This window comes from Giraffa tippelskirchi, chromosome 2, assembly GCF_054371585.1.
Source record: "Giraffa tippelskirchi isolate mGirTip1 chromosome 2, T2T-mGirTip1v1.2.pri, whole genome shotgun sequence".
Classification (NCBI taxonomy): Eukaryota; Metazoa; Chordata; class Mammalia; order Artiodactyla; family Giraffidae; genus Giraffa; species Giraffa tippelskirchi.
Genome location: NC_137276.1, coordinates 35,050,022 through 35,065,400, shown reverse-complemented (window position 1 = coordinate 35,065,400; position 15,379 = coordinate 35,050,022). Strand labels below are relative to the sequence as shown.

The 15,379-nt window shown below is 43.7% G+C and overlaps 1 protein-coding gene across 1 annotated transcript in view; it reads left to right on the top strand.

Annotated features, from left to right (window-relative positions):
* Positions 1-5,645: 5,645 nt before the first annotated feature.
* PDE6C (phosphodiesterase 6C) overlaps positions 5,646-15,379 on the top strand; it is a 55,316-nt gene continuing 45,582 nt past the window's right edge. The window contains 6 exon segments of the mRNA XM_081553621.1: positions 5,646-5,686; positions 5,858-6,348; positions 13,020-13,172; positions 13,273-13,362; positions 14,310-14,450; positions 15,134-15,208. Coding sequence (XP_081409747.1) covers positions 5,884-6,348; positions 13,020-13,172; positions 13,273-13,362; positions 14,310-14,450; positions 15,134-15,208 — 924 coding nt within the window. The 5' untranslated portion in view covers positions 5,646-5,686; positions 5,858-5,883.

Below are 15,379 nucleotides of genomic sequence, written 5' to 3'. Positions count from 1 at the left end.
TTCACTATATTAATTCTTCCAATCCATGAACACGGTATATTTCTCCATCTGTTTGTGTCCTCTTTGATTTCTTTCAGTGTTTTATAGTTTTCTATATATAAGTCTTTTGTTTCTTCAGGTAGATATATTCCTAAGTATTTTATTCTTTTTGTTGCAATGGTGAGTGGTATTGTTTCCTTAATTTCTCTTTCTGTTTTCTCATTATTGGAGTATAGGAATGCAAGGGATTTCTGTGTGTTAATTTTATATCCTGCAACTTTACTATATTCATTGATTAACTCTAGTAATTTTCTAGTAGAGTCTTTAGGGTTTTCTATGTAGAGGATCATGTCATCTGCAAACAGTGAGAGTTTTACTTCTTCTTTTCCTATCTGTATTCCTTTTATTTCTTTTTCAGCTCTGATTGCTGTGGCCAAAACTTCCAAAACTATGTTGAATAGTAGTGGTGAAAGTGGGCATCCTTGCCTTGTTCCTGACTTTAGGGGAAATGCTTTCAATTTTTCACCATTGAGGATAATGTTTGCTGTGGGTTTGTCATATATAGCTTTTATTATGTTGAGATATGTTCCTTCTATTCCTGCTTTCTGGAGGGTTTTTATCATAAATGGATGCTGAATTTTGTCAAAGGCTTTTTCTGCATCTATTGAGATAACCATATGGTTTTTTTCTTTCAATTTGTTAATGTGGTGTATTACGTTGATTGATTTGCGGATGTTAAAAAAACCTTGCATTCCTGGGATAAAGCCCACTTGGTCATGATGTATGATCTTTTTAATATGATGTTGGATTCTGTTTGCTAGAATTTTATTAAGGATTTTTGCATCTATGTTCATCAGTGATATTCAGTATTTCTTTTCTCCAATTCACCTTTTTCAGTTCAGTTCAGTCACTCAGTCGTGTCTGACTCTCTGTGACCCCATGGACTGCAGCACGCCAGGCTTCCCTGTCCATCACAAACTCCCGGAGCTTACTCAAACTCATGTCCATCGAGTCAGTGATGCCATCCAACCCAACCATCTCATCCTCTGTCGTCCCCTTCTCCTCCCACCTTCAATCTTTCCAAGCATCAGGGTCTTTTCCAATGAGTCAGTTCTTGGCATCAGGTGGCCAAAGTATTGGAGTTTCAGCTTCAGCATCAGTCCTTCCAATGAATATTCAGGACTGATTTTCCTTTCTAACCAGGATGGACTGGTTAGATCTTGCAATCCAAGGGACTCTCAAGAGTCTTCTCCAACACCACAGTTCAAAAGCATCAATTCTTCGGCACTCAACTTTCTTTATAGTCCAACTCTCACATCCATATATGACTACTGGAAACAACCATAGCTTTGACTAGATGGACTTTTGTTGGCAAAGTAATGTCTCTGATTGTTAATATGCTGTCTAGTTTGGTCATAGCTTTTCTTCCAAGGAGAAAGCATCTTGTAGTTTCATAGCTGCAGTCACCATCTGCAGTGATTTTGGAGCCCCCAAAAATAAAGTCTGTCACTGTTTCCATTGTTTCCCCATCTATTTGCCATGAAGTGATGGGACCGGATGCCATGATCTTAGTTTTCTGAATGTTGAGTTTTAAGCCAACTTTTTTACTCTAGTCTTTTACTTTCATCAAGAGGCTCTTTAGTTCTTCACTTTTTGCCATAAGGGTGGTGTCATCTGCATATCTGAGGTTATTGGTATTTCTCCCAGCAATCTTGATTCCAGCTTGTGCTTCATCCAGCCTGGCATTTATCATGATTTACTCTGCATAGAAGTTAAATAAACAGGGTGACAATATACAGCCTTGATGTACTTCTTTCCCTAGTTGGAACCGGTCTATTGTTCCATGTCCAGTTCTAACAGTTGCTTCTTGACCTGCATACAGATTTCTTAGGAGGCAGGTCAGATGGTCTGGTATTCCCATCTCTTTCAGAATTTTCCACAGTTTATTGTGATCCACACAGTCAAAGGCTTTGGCATAGTCAATAAAGCAGAAAGAGATGTTTTTTCTGGAACTCTCTTGCTTTTTCGATAATTCAGTGGATGTTGGCAATTTGATCTCTGGTTCCTCTGCCTTTTCTAAATCCAGCTTGAACATCTGGAAGTTCACAGTTCACATATTGCTGAAGCCTGGCTTGGAGAATTTTGAACAGTTCTTTACTAGCGTGTGAGATGAGTGCACTTGTGCGGTAGTTCGAGCATTCTTTGGCATTGCCTTTCTTAGGGATTGGAATGAAAACTGACCTTTTCCAGTCCTGTGGCCACTGCTGAGTTTTCCAAATTTGCTGGCATATCGAGTGCAGCACTTTCACAGCATCATCTTTGAGGATTTGAAATAGCTCAACTGGAATTCCATCACCTCCACTAGCTTTGTTCATAGTGATGCTCCATAAGGCCCACTTGACTTTGCATTCCAGGATGTCTGGCTCTAGGTGAGTGATCACACCATCGTGGTTATCTGGGTCATGAATATCTGGGTCAAGAACTTTTTTGTATAGTTCTTCTGTATATTCGTGCCACCTCTTCTTAATATCTTCTGCTTCTGTTAGGTTCATACCATTTCTGTTCTTTATTGTGCCCATCTTTGCATGAAATGTTCCCTTGGTATCTCTAATTTTCTTGAAGAGATCTTGTAGAGATGAACCTTAATGTCATTTCTTACTGCTACGAGTTTCCAGGGTTCAGAATCCCCAGCTAGACTTTGAGGCCCCAGTAATCTGGGCCCACCCATACCTTTCTAGTTCCTCTCTCATTAGTCCCCCTGTTACTCTACACTCCATGCTATTGCTTCTGCCATTACCACCCCCTGGCTCACACTTGGATTTCTTCTCTATTTCCATCTACTCTAAATATGATTCCATATCCATATCACATAAATTCTCATAGTCATATGTATGTACTTCACTTCTGGCTTTTAATTCTATTATGCTCTGTGCCTCATGATTTTCTTAAAAAATTTATTTTGTTGCGCCAGGTCTTAGTTGGGGCACAAGGCATCTTCGTTGCGGCATACAGAATCCTTGTTGTGGCATGCAGAATCTTTTTTAGTTGTGGTATGCGGGGTCTAGTTTTCTGACCAGGGGTCAAACCTGGACCCCCTGCATCAGGAGCCACTGGACCACCAGGAAAGTTTCACGTCATAACTTTTTATGTTCTAGTCTTATCTCCTTTACTGCACCACAAGTTCTTGTAAAGCTGGAACCAAGGCTTATTTATCCCCTATATTCCCTGAAGTAGAAGTGTAACAGGATTGATTCGGTTATGCTGTGGTAACAAACAACAATCACGTCTCAAAGGCTGAACACAAGGAAGATTTATTTCTCACTCACGCTACATGTCCATCTCAGGTCAGCAGGGGGCTCTGTTCCATGACATCCTCACTGGGATCCATGAGTCCCCTCCAGCTGGAACTGGAAGGGAGCAGGGAGAAGCGGGGAGCTCCCAGGCCTCACTGTAGCAATTGATTGATCCTACCTGGAAGAGAGGTTTAAGCTCACAACCCATAGGCCAAAATTAGTCATATGGCTCTACTGGGGGTGGAGGGCAGAGATCTTCCCATACAACTAGCAGGGGAGGAGAATCAGAAAAAGAGGAGCATAGAGTCTCTACCACAGGAGCTAGTATATGTCTTGCTTATAATGGGCCACCGATAGACATGTGTTGGAAGAATAAGCAAATGAATGAACCTAGATGTAGTCATCAAAACATAAGAATGCTGACTATGATAGAGTATGCTTCATTTTAAATTCATTTTCATTTTTTACGAGTAGAGGAATGTAAACATATATGAGCATTTTGTTTTTCCCATACACAGATTTATACCTCTGAAGTATAAATCTGTGTATGGGATATGGGTATGTGTTTTCTCTCTGTGCATGTAAAGGGGGAAGGATGGCATCAGGGAATTGTGAGCACACCCATGCTTTCGAGAGAAGTAGGAACTGCACAGTTATCTCATGGAACAACCAGGGAGAAAGAGTGCCCTCAACTGTTTTAGAGGAAGATGGATAGTAGTCCCATAGAAGTGACTCAGCTGACTCAACTTCTTTCTCTTAGGAAATAAACCTCTGCATTATTCTCTTTTTTAAAAAGTATATATATATATATATATATATATATATAACAAAAATTTTTTTGGCCTCACTGTGTAGCATGCAGAATCTTAGTTCCCCAACCAGGGATTGAACTCATGCTCCCTGCATTGGGAGCTCAGAGTCTTAACCACTGGACCACCAGGGGATTCCCCTATGTTACTGATGCTAACAGGATATTATGAAATAAATAATATTCTTAGGAGGACCGTCCTGAGACTGGACTTGGGCCTGATGGAGGGAGACACAAGAAAGTGCTTGACAATTCCCTTTGAGGGAGCAAGTGGACTCAACCATAGGAAGTAACATGGCTCAACAAATGCCAGTGTGGATTCTGTTCCCCTGGGAAAACCATGTTCCCATCAACAGTCTCTCAGTTCATGACCTAGAAACTGCAGCCTCAGTGAATCTCTTCTTCTTTTCTATCTAATATGACCATTATCACCCTAGCAAGGGTAAGCTTTAAGTCTAGAAAAAGAAATGAAACCCATAGCCATGCTGTTTTTGAAATGGATTTAAATGTGGGTGTAACTAACTTAGAGTCACTGTAACTCTTAGATATGTTTTCATTCAAGAGAATTCTCCATATAAAGTTTGCAGTGTTATTGAAATGCTTAAAAGACCTTTGACTAAATTTGAAGTCAGCCTGTAGATAGCCAAGGAAACTGGTTCATGAAATGTGTAGTCTGGCTTATTATTTGCATAATAGTGTTTAAATATTTGGGAAAATGTGCTTAATCAATGTAAAAGCTTAGTAACCTGAACTTTAAACAAAAGTAAGTAGTGGTTAAGTGTTTTTTCTATGCCAGAAGGCCCTGAGGTGTGAAAGATCCTAGCAACAGACAAGACATGTATTATTCAGTAGATTTAACTGACTGTACCTCGGAGCAAAAAGGCATGAGATCTGGTTATTACTATTGAAAACAAAATCCAAACTAATATGCTTAGCAGGAAAACCCAGTTGGCAGCTGCAGAGGTTGCCTTTTATGATCGTGTCTTTTGACAAGGATTATTGTATTAATATAAGTTGTGGCTTGATCAGGCTTAAATTGTGGGCAAATATTTTTCCATGTTCACTTCTCTAGAATAAGCCCAAGATCTGTTCCCATAAACCATTTCTGAGGTCAGGTTTTTAAATGAGGGGAACGGAGAGGTGAGGATTTTAGAAAAAGAGTAGGCCAGCAAGCTGGCCAATTACAGGACTTTTAAGGAAAGGAAAGATTAACATTTGATTTTATGTTGTGTTATGCTAAACTCTTCCATCTCCCCTAAATGTTCCTTAATGTTGCCATATAAACAAACAGACATTTCTGAGGTCTAAACAGTTTCATTTCATAGAGCTATCATGAAAGAACAAGTACTGTTGATGCCTATGTAATATAATTAATGGATATCCCCCATCCTCCTTATTGCCAACAGCCACCAAGGTTCAGCTATTTTTCTGGAACAGTCAGTTTGACTTGTCACTTGGCTGGCTGATCTAAGATGCTCTGCGGATTCTCTGAGGACTTATGAGCTAATAATGCTTAGGGATTTCGTGTCCCGAAGAACTCTTTAATCCCATGCTTCCTGAATCCCACTCTAAGCCAGGGCCTTCTGTCACATCCCAAGAGTTACAGGCCAGTTTGAAAGCTCTGCTAAACAACCTTTCTCCTGGGCCTCGGGGGGGGGGGGGGCGGGGGCGGTCCTGAGAGGTGCCCCTTAGGGCTTTCCTGGTACCTTTGGCCAGGATGTATCTTCTTCTTGGCACTCTGCCTCTGGTGGTGTTCTGAGGGTCTCTTCCTTTCTAGACCAGAGCAGCACAGCACGCCACGCCATGGGTGAGATCAGCCAAGAGACGGTGGAGAAATTCCTGGAGGACAACCCTCAGTTCGCCAAGGAGTATTTCAACAGGAAGTTGCAGGTGGAGGCGCCGAGCGGCGGGGCGCAGGCACCAGCCAGTGCCTCCTTCCCCGGCCAGACGCTGGCAGAGGAGGCGGCCCTGTACCTGGAGCTACTGGAGGTCTTGCTGGAGGAGGCGGGCAGTGTGGAGCTGGCGGTGCACAGGGCCCTGCGGAGGCTGGCACAGCTGCTGCAGGCCGACCGCTGCAGCATGTTCTTGTGTCGGGCCCGCAACGGCACGCCGGAGGTGGCCTCCAAGCTGCTCGACGTCACCCCCACCTCCAAGTTTGAGGACAACCTAGTGGTCCCCGACAGAGAAGCTGTGTTTCCGTTGGACGTCGGGATAGTGGGTTGGGCTGCTCACACGAAGAAAACCTTTAATGTTCCAGATGTGAAAAAAGTGAGTGGTCTGATGGTGACAGTGGAGTGGAGAGGAGGTCTTGGTGGCCTCGGGGAGGAACATGGGAAAGAGAGGGGTGAGGGGGTGGGGGTGGGTCCAGGGGGGCATCCTTGTGGCTGTGGTTTGGCTATAACCTGGGGAGTGAGTGGTGGAGAAGAGGAACCCCCAGGCCAAGAGTAGCTAGATTTAGCAAATAAAATGACTAGATGCCCAGTTCAGTGTGAATTTCAGATAAACAGTGGCTAATGTTTTAGTGTTATGTCCCCTGTCATGTTGGTCAACCTTACCTGGGCGTGGGGTGGTCCATACCTGCCCCCTCACACCTCTTCTGTCCTCTGGACACTGTCCTGACCAACAAGGCAAAGCAGGCCATTCACTGGGGAGATCAGCCAACAGGCCAGATGCCAAAGCCCCTGAACTGCTCCCCACGCCTCTCACCCACAATCCTTTGAAGAGTCTCAGCTCTTTGGGGTGAACTGGCTCAGGAATGAGTCTCTCACCTATAGATCAAGTGTGAAAAAAGAAAAGTGACATGAAATTTCAAATGTTTCCATCTGGATACATGAATTTAGGTGATGATTAAGTGCAGTTGGCCATCTCAACCCCTCCTAATTCAGATCTACCAAGAATTTCCAGTCCTGTAAATGGGACATTTGAACCCTCCCGAAGACGGGTTGAACACTACATAAATCACTGTGTTTTAAAAAGAACGTTCTCCTTCCAACTGAAATGCTTGTTCATCTAAGAAAAATTAGAAAATACAAATAAAGAGGGAGGAAATGTGAATCACCCATAATCCCTGCACTCAGTAGGACCGTAGGTCCCAGCCTGGAGTTTCTCCTGCCAGCCCTTTCCCTACGCATGTGTCCTGTCATTTTGCTTTGCTCTTAACAAAGGGGAAAGCTAGCAGATGATGAAACAGAAGTGACTGGGAGCAGCCCCTGAAACGCTTAGTGTGTAGAGGTTTACTTATGGAGAGAGCAGCTGCAGGCTGGAGGATAATCCCCTACATGCCTCCCGAAGCTGATTACAGGAGGGGGGCTGTGCGGATCCACAGGCGGTGCAGAGGTTGTCAAATATAAGCAACACTCAGCAAACAGCCCCAGGGGCAAGGGTTGCTGTTAGACACCCGAGGGTCCTCGGTCTTTACCACCCCTCCCTGCAGTGCATTCCACCTGATTTCAGTAGGATTCTGGGCCTGCGGCAGCTGCTTCTAGTGTATAAAGGTCCTTAAGGGAAAGTTCTTGGGCCCCAGGGAGAAGGCTCTGCCTGTATATCCTGAAGTTTTCTCATGGGAATATGCTTCTTGCAAGTCTCTGACTGAGGCCATCTCCAAAATGACAAGGACAGCAAATTTAAGAAAGTGACATGCAAGACTTTTTCAGAAAAAAGTTTTTTTTTTAAAGGAGAGATGGATAAAATGACTTCTGGGGTGTGTGTGTGTGTGTGTGTGTGTGTGTGCTCAGTCTTGTCCAACTCTTTGCGACCCCCTGGACTATAACTCGCCAGGCTCCTCTGTCCATGGAATTTTCCAGGCAAGAATACTGGAGGGGGTTGCCATGTCCTCCTCCAGGGCTGCACTGGCAGGCAGATGCTTTACCACTGCGCCACCTGGCAAGCCCTAACTTCTGCTATGCTCTTTTATTAATGAGCCCAGTCCTGTTGAGGACAGGATGATAGAAAGGAGCTGCTTAAGAGATCAGGTAGCCTGGGTCTGCTGCCTTCCATGATGGGCGCCCCATAGGCACAGTGGTGCTAAAGTGGGGGCAGGGTCACTCTGTTCTCCCTTTTACTGAGTATGTGTGAAGACAGACGCCCTCCCACCCTCCTGAGCTCCCTCCTGAAAAGGGACAAAGACCTCATTTGCCCTCCATTTCTACTGCTTCTGAGCATTTTTTTCCCCTCTGAGAATGGTGCTTTTCAACTCTGGAAGCACATTAAAATCAAACTGGGAGCTCTTTTAAAAATACAGATGTGTGAGACTCTCACTAGACCAATTACATCAGGCTCTCAGAGACTGGGATGCAGCCAGGAGTATGGTTTAAAAGCTACCCCGGCGATTCTAATAGGCAGCCAATGTTGAGAACCACTGGTCTTTTGGGTGAAGAGATGCAAGAGGAGGAAGTGAATTTCAAATCAACTGTAAACGATTGGATGGAAGAGCTCCTGGACTTGTTAGTTTAGGTCTTCCCTTGGGCAGACAGGAAGTTGAGTCATGGGGGCTGTGTCTCTCCTGGGGTCCAGAGTCTGATGGGTGATGAGAGGGACTGGAGAAGATGCAGCTTCCTGGCTGTGTTCCCACCCTCACCCCACCCCGCAGCCCTGCAGGCTCACCACACTTAAGTTGCTGTGGTAAAATCTGCAGAGAAAGGAGTTAGAAACCACTGTTTTAAGTGACATTTCTGCCACCACTTTACCTTTTCATTGCACTTGACGCTCGATGAAGATTCCTCTCATTCTTGATCACACTTGATTCTGGCAAAGACCTTGTGCAGAAGGCCAGGACTGTATTTTTATTTCCATCCCGTGTATGTGAGAATCTTCTCCAGGTCAGTTAGGCACAATGTGGTGGATCTAGGCTCATAATCCGGGTCTTGCAAGGCCGCCCTTTTTCTTTGCCACAGCCCTGACCACACACAGCTCCTGCCTGATGGGCAGTGTGGGCACAGGGAGGGAAGGACTACCCGCACACAGACGGAGAGGCAGAACTGGATAGTCCCAGCCTTGGCAGCAGAGAAGCTACATGGTGTCAGGTGAGAGCTTTGGCATCAGATGACCTGGGTACAGATCCAGGCCTAAGACTAGGTCACTGCATGAGGGACTGTGTTTCTCCCCCAGAGAAATAGAGGGAACCAGATCATAAAGTGCCTGACTCCCAGGAGGTGCTCAATAAATGACAGCTATGATCATATCATATTAATGTCCAGAGAGGTTGGGGGCTGGGTGTAGGTGGCCAAAACCGAGTCAGTGATCACTGCCTGTTTTTAAAACAGGTTAAAGGCAGGGAAACTTAATAACAGGAAACTGTGACATATCCTCATCAAGTTAATCATTTCCTATTCTATTGGGAAAGCTGGTGATTAACTCTATGGGTGGTTCTCCTGGCAGTGGTTTAAAAGAAAGCCATGTGAGAATCCTAAGTTTTCAATAATTAACAGGGTGCTTATAGCTTGCACTTATAGCTTCCCATCCTTGTCTCCTGACTCTGGATCTCCAGATGTTTGATCAAATTTAACAGTACTAAGATTGGATCCAGGCGGCCCTCTGCTCTAAACGTTCCCAGTTGCCTTCATTAACGAAAAATCATTGAGGGGAGTTTGTGAATCCAAAAGATACAGAATTTACTCAAAGAAACTTTACCAAGGAGTGTTTGAACCAATGAAAACACAAAACCAGAAAACCTTGCCGTGTCACCTACCCTGAAATTTGATGGATGGTTTTATCCAAGATTTTCAGATATGATGATAAGCAAATATTAAGTTTTGAAACTTGTAAGTTGTTTTCTCAAAACATTCAGTTGAATGTAAGAACATCTTGTGTTTAGAATCTAGAACAAAATAGCATCAAGTTTTGAAGCTGCAAAGTAAAATGTGTTAGCCAAGAAATGCTGCCCAACTCCATCCCGTGGTGTTTTTTCTGGGCATTTTTGTTATTCCTTCAGTGCCCAGCATCACTGTGTAAATGAAAGTGATCATCTTCTATAATGGATAATAAGTTAGAAGGAAAATGGACCGCGAGCCAGCCTGGGCTATAGCAGTGGATTAAGAGAAAGAACCTTTCAAAGTCTGGAGGTGTTCTGGACTGAGTGAAGATGCTGCACAAGGCAGAGAAAGTCACAGATACAGCAGTTAGGAAAAAACATGGCTCTTGTTGGCATAGAGCAGAGAGCTAGCCCTCAGGAGCAAGCGTGCTTCTAGGCATAGGAGGCCTGCATCAGCTAAGAGCATCTAATTTCTTCAGTGATTGGAATTGATTAGAAAAGCTAGAAGTAGAAGCCAAATGATGGGGCTTCTCTGGTAGCTCAGATGGTAAAGAATCTGCCTACAATGCAAGAGACCCGAGTTTGATCTCTGGGTCGATGAACCCCTAGAGAAGGGAATGGCAACCCATTCCAGTATTTTTGCCTGGAAAATTCCATGGACAGAGGAACCTGGCAGGCTGCTAGTCTGTGTAGTCACAAAGAGTCAGACACAACTGAGCAACTAATACATCACATCATCATCGGAAGCCAAATGGTAATGCAAAACCTGAAGGACTTTTCATCCAGTGAAAGTAATAGAAATGAAAGTGAAAGTCACTTAGTCATGTCTGACTCTTTGTGACCTCATGGACTATACAGTCCATGGAATTCTCTAGGCCAGAATACTAGATCCTTTCCCTTCTCCAGGCGATCTTCCCAACCCAGGGATTGAACCCGGATCTCCTGCATTGCAGGTGGATTCTTTACCAGGTGAGCCACAAGGGAAGCCCTGTCATCCAGAGAGGCCCCCGAAGTCCCAGGTTTGGCTTCCTAGTATTTATTGAGCACCTACTATGTGTCAGACTCTTTTCTAAGTGCTCTGCCCACACTATATTATTCTCTTTTCACATCAGGAATGATAGTAGATAATATCCATTGCTCCCATTTTCAGGTTAAAAAATGAGGATGCAGAGGGTAGTAGCATGCCCAGGGGCTCACAGCTAGTGAATCAGGAGCTGATTTCAGCCAAGGACAACTGACTTGAGAACCTTCTTCACCATTATGCGATGCTGCCTCCTACATAAGTAGCTGGTTTCTGGGGTTCCACTTTGGGAGGGTATAGAAGAAGTCTGGGGTCAAGGGCTGCATCTGACTTCCTTAGCATCTCACATTTCTAAGGATCCTCTATGGAATCAATTCATCCATTAAAAGTATAGATTCCTGGGGAAGACAGTTTCCAGTTTAGGAGATTAGAATTTGGTAGGTCTGCCATGAGGTCTGCAAATCTGCATCAGTCTGCAGGTCTTTCTGAGGTTCAGCACAGGTCTCCTGCTCTGAGCAGGGCTGTGATTCTGTGAATCTGACTGCCCAAGCAGTCATTGTGCCCTGGTGGAGATTCTGGCCCAAAGTCACACACCAGTGGACTCTTCCATTTTTACTTTGGGAAACTGAACAGAGTCCAGCTACTTATATAGAAGTCCAGCTACTTATAGAAGCACCATCCACATGGGGAAATGAACATAATACAACTTGTGAAAGGGAGACCACATTGATTTTTGGCCATTGAATCTCAAAGTCAGGTGGAAATTTCAGTTGAAGTTTCAAATGAAGACGTCTCAAAGAGGAGCTAGTCATGACCCAGAGCGAGCAGAGGCTATACCCGACCACAGTTACTTTCAATTACAGCTAAGAAGATAACTGCCATCCTTGACCTTCTTCCCAAGCCCTTCCATTTGTGTGCCTCTCCAAACTCATCACTCTGCCCTCTACATGGTTAGTGTATTAGAGTTGTCCCTTGCATCTTCTACTTGAAGCTTGTATCTAGGATGATCCATTTCATTTTCCCCTAGGAAAGAAATAAAAAATACAAAGGAGAGATATTGACTTGATAGCAAATGACTTCCCTAGTGGTTCACTGGTTAAGACTCTGCGCTTCCACTACAGGGGGCACAGGTTCAATCCCTGGTCTGGGAACTAAGATCCCACATGCCACGCAGTACGACCTAAATAAATAAAATAGAAATACTTAAAAAAAAAGAAAATGACTTTGAAAAACTGTTAAATATCTGGTGCCGTCAAGAGGGTGGTACGAATTTCAACATTTTGTAAAAGTAACGGGTGTAAATTAAAACTTCATGTACCTGTTGATACTGCAAAAGACATTTCCATTTGGGGACTCCATCACATAAAAATAAAAGCAAGGGTGATTAGTGCAGTATTGTTTGCAATGGGGAAAACTCTAAACAGACTGAATCAGTAGATATTGGTTGAGCAGAACTGGAGCCCCCACACTGTGGAGTAGCATGCAAGAATCTGGAAGACTAGTTCACGTCCATATGCACGAGTCTGGAAGGAAGTCCATAAGATAGTGTTAAGTGATGAATTGCATAAAATTAGGAGAGAAAATTTTATTAAAGAAAAAGAAAATGCTTTGTCCAAACATAGAGAAAGGCATAGAAGGAGACACACTAAGCATTGTAATACAGATTTCTTCAAGTAGGTGAGATTAGGAGGGGTTTGGGGGCAGTTAATAATTTTTTCCTTATGTTATGATGGTTGAGAAGTTTCAAGGGCAAATTTTACTTTTGCAATTAAAAAGAAGAGCCCTATGGAATCCCAGCTGTGCTCTTCTTCGAGCACGCACTTCCTCCCTGTTATAATCCTGCATCCTTTCCTCCCTTCCCCTTAGAACCTTGCTTTCCACTTGGTCACAACATCACCTCTTTCCTCCTGGCCCAGCCCTAGCCTAACCTAGGCCACAGCTCAGGTGGGAAATCTCATTTGGAAATGGGCCGTTTCATTCTATGCTTTATTCATTCTGTCTGCTTGTGGATGGTGGGGTGGGTGGGGAATGTTGGCTTGGGACCATTGTCCTGCAGCCCTGGTCATCTGTTGGTAGGACTTGAACTAGAGAGGATGATCTGTTGCCCTTCCTAGACCTACATTTCATGGTTTTGTGCTGCTTTGGCAAATGTGTGAATGTATCTTTCAGAACACCCATTTTTCTGACTTCATGGACAAACAAACCGGGTATGTCACTAGGAACCTGCTGGCAACCCCCATCGTGATGGGCAAGGAGGTTCTTGCTGTGTTTATGGCAGTTAACAAAGTAGATGCATCTGAATTTTCCAAACAGGATGAAGAGGTAATGCTAACCCTGGGCATCCCTTCAGAGGCTCAGGAAATTTATTTGTTGTATAACTGAAAGATGTCACACCTAATTTGTTTTTCTCCGCCATCTGTAGGTCTTTTCCAAATACCTCAGCTTTGTTTCTATCATCCTAAAGCTTCATCATACCAACTACCTGTACAATATTGAATCCCGAAGAAGTCAGGTAAAGAGAAGGTGACAGTGACTACTTCATGCTGACCTGTTTGACAAAGGGACCCCCCAGAGGCAACAAGCGCAGATCCTTCCTAACTACGCCCCATGGATCAGATCCCCAAACTTCCATACCCGGTGTCCTCTTGTGGTCCACTCCTCTGTCACCTTCCAGCCCCTCTATCTGTAGGTACAACTGGCTTGCTTCCTTCAATCTATGTCCTGGGTAGCTGGGTTTCTTCCTCTTTGAGGTGGTGATGATGATTACAGTACTTACCCCACATGATTGCTGTGACTATTAAATGGTCATTAGATGAATTAGTTCACATACAGCTCTTAGCAGAGCTGTGTATTCCTGGTACATAGTAAAGGTGCTACATTGAGAAGCAAATCGCTCCTCTGTTGCCTCCTTGAGCCAGAGGGATAAAGAACAACACTGGTAGCCAGGATACCTGAGTTGAACTATTCTGTGGACCTCGGTTTCTTCATCAGTACATTGGTGGGAGGGTGGTTGGGATAGAGGACTTCCAAGGCCCTGTCCCATGCTAACTGTCCAGAGCAGGTAACCTTTGACTAGCTCAGGACACATGGAAGGAGGCAGGTGGCTTTCTTCCCACGAGGGCCAGCAGTAACCAGTGGGCCCCCAATACTGGACCCTCTGCCCAGGAACTGTCTCTGCATTTGTGTTAGATTGATTACTTGCCCTTTGGAGCCAAAATATTTTTGACAAGGGGATCAGTCATGGCTTTCATAAACACACAGCTTTGCAAAAAGTCTGCTCATCATCCCACTCTGAGACTCTCAGTAGTTTGCTGGACACGTACATATGCAAAAATGGAATTGCATTGTTTGCTGACATGTGTTCCTTTTATGTGATGCATCTCCTGTTTTCTTCTGACTAATGCTCCTCTTCATACTGTATTTTGTTCTGATTGTTTTCTTTGTAATACCTACTTTCAGATTCTTATGTGGTCAGCCAACAAAGTATTTGAAGAGCTCACAGATGTTGAGCGACAGTTTCACAAAGCGCTCTACACCGTTAGAACTTACCTGAACTGAGAACGATACTCCATTGGGCTGCTGGACATGACCAAGGAGAAGGTCACTGTTCCATACATTTTGTCTCCCCTACCACCACCTATAAAATGCACATCACATGAAATGCAATCCATTAAAAAATGGATACACTATGTGAACTACCGGTCATGATAGATCGTAAGAATCAGTGCCAAGAAAGTATGGTACTTTCGTCTTTTATATAAAGTCAACTTAAAAATCATCAATTACATTTTCCATGGAAAAGAAGAAGGGAAAGTGTACTTTTTGGAGTAAAAAATATCTAGACTTGGCTTTTCCACTTCCTAGCTATATGCGTCTTCAACAAGTCATTTTTTTCTTTTTAAAAAATTAATAGACCATATTCTTTTAGAGTATTTTTAGGTTTACATAAAAAAAATGAGCAGGATGATCAGAGAGTTCCCATACATGTTCTTTTCTTTTTTGCCCTCCCTCCTTCTAACTATGTGTCAGAGTAGGTGCTCTGTATTATTCATTTAATCCACATAATGACTCTGTAATACACATTTTGTTATTGTCTCCGTTTTACAGATTAAAAAGATTGGCTTGTTTACAGTCACAAGTTCATAAACAGCATTACCAAAAAAGAGCTTTAAAATTCCAGAATTATAAATTAACAAAAAATATGCAAACCAATGGCACTCATATAAGATATGGTAGGTAACAGGACAGTTTGCTTAATAGTGTTTACATATATTTGCCTCCAGGAATTCTATGATGAGTGGCCAGTCAAGCTTGGAGAAGTCGAGCCTTACAAGGGTCCAAAGACACCAGATGGCAGAGTGAGTGCAGACATCTTTGTTGATGATATCTGTGCCTGGTTTTAGCTACCAGGGGCTAAAACCAGAGGAGGCCATGTGTAAAGGAAAGAGCGCTGGCCCAAGAAGGACTGGGCTCTAGTCCTGGGACTTCCTGGAGGACCTTGGAGAAGCAGAAAGCACTGGACAAGGAGT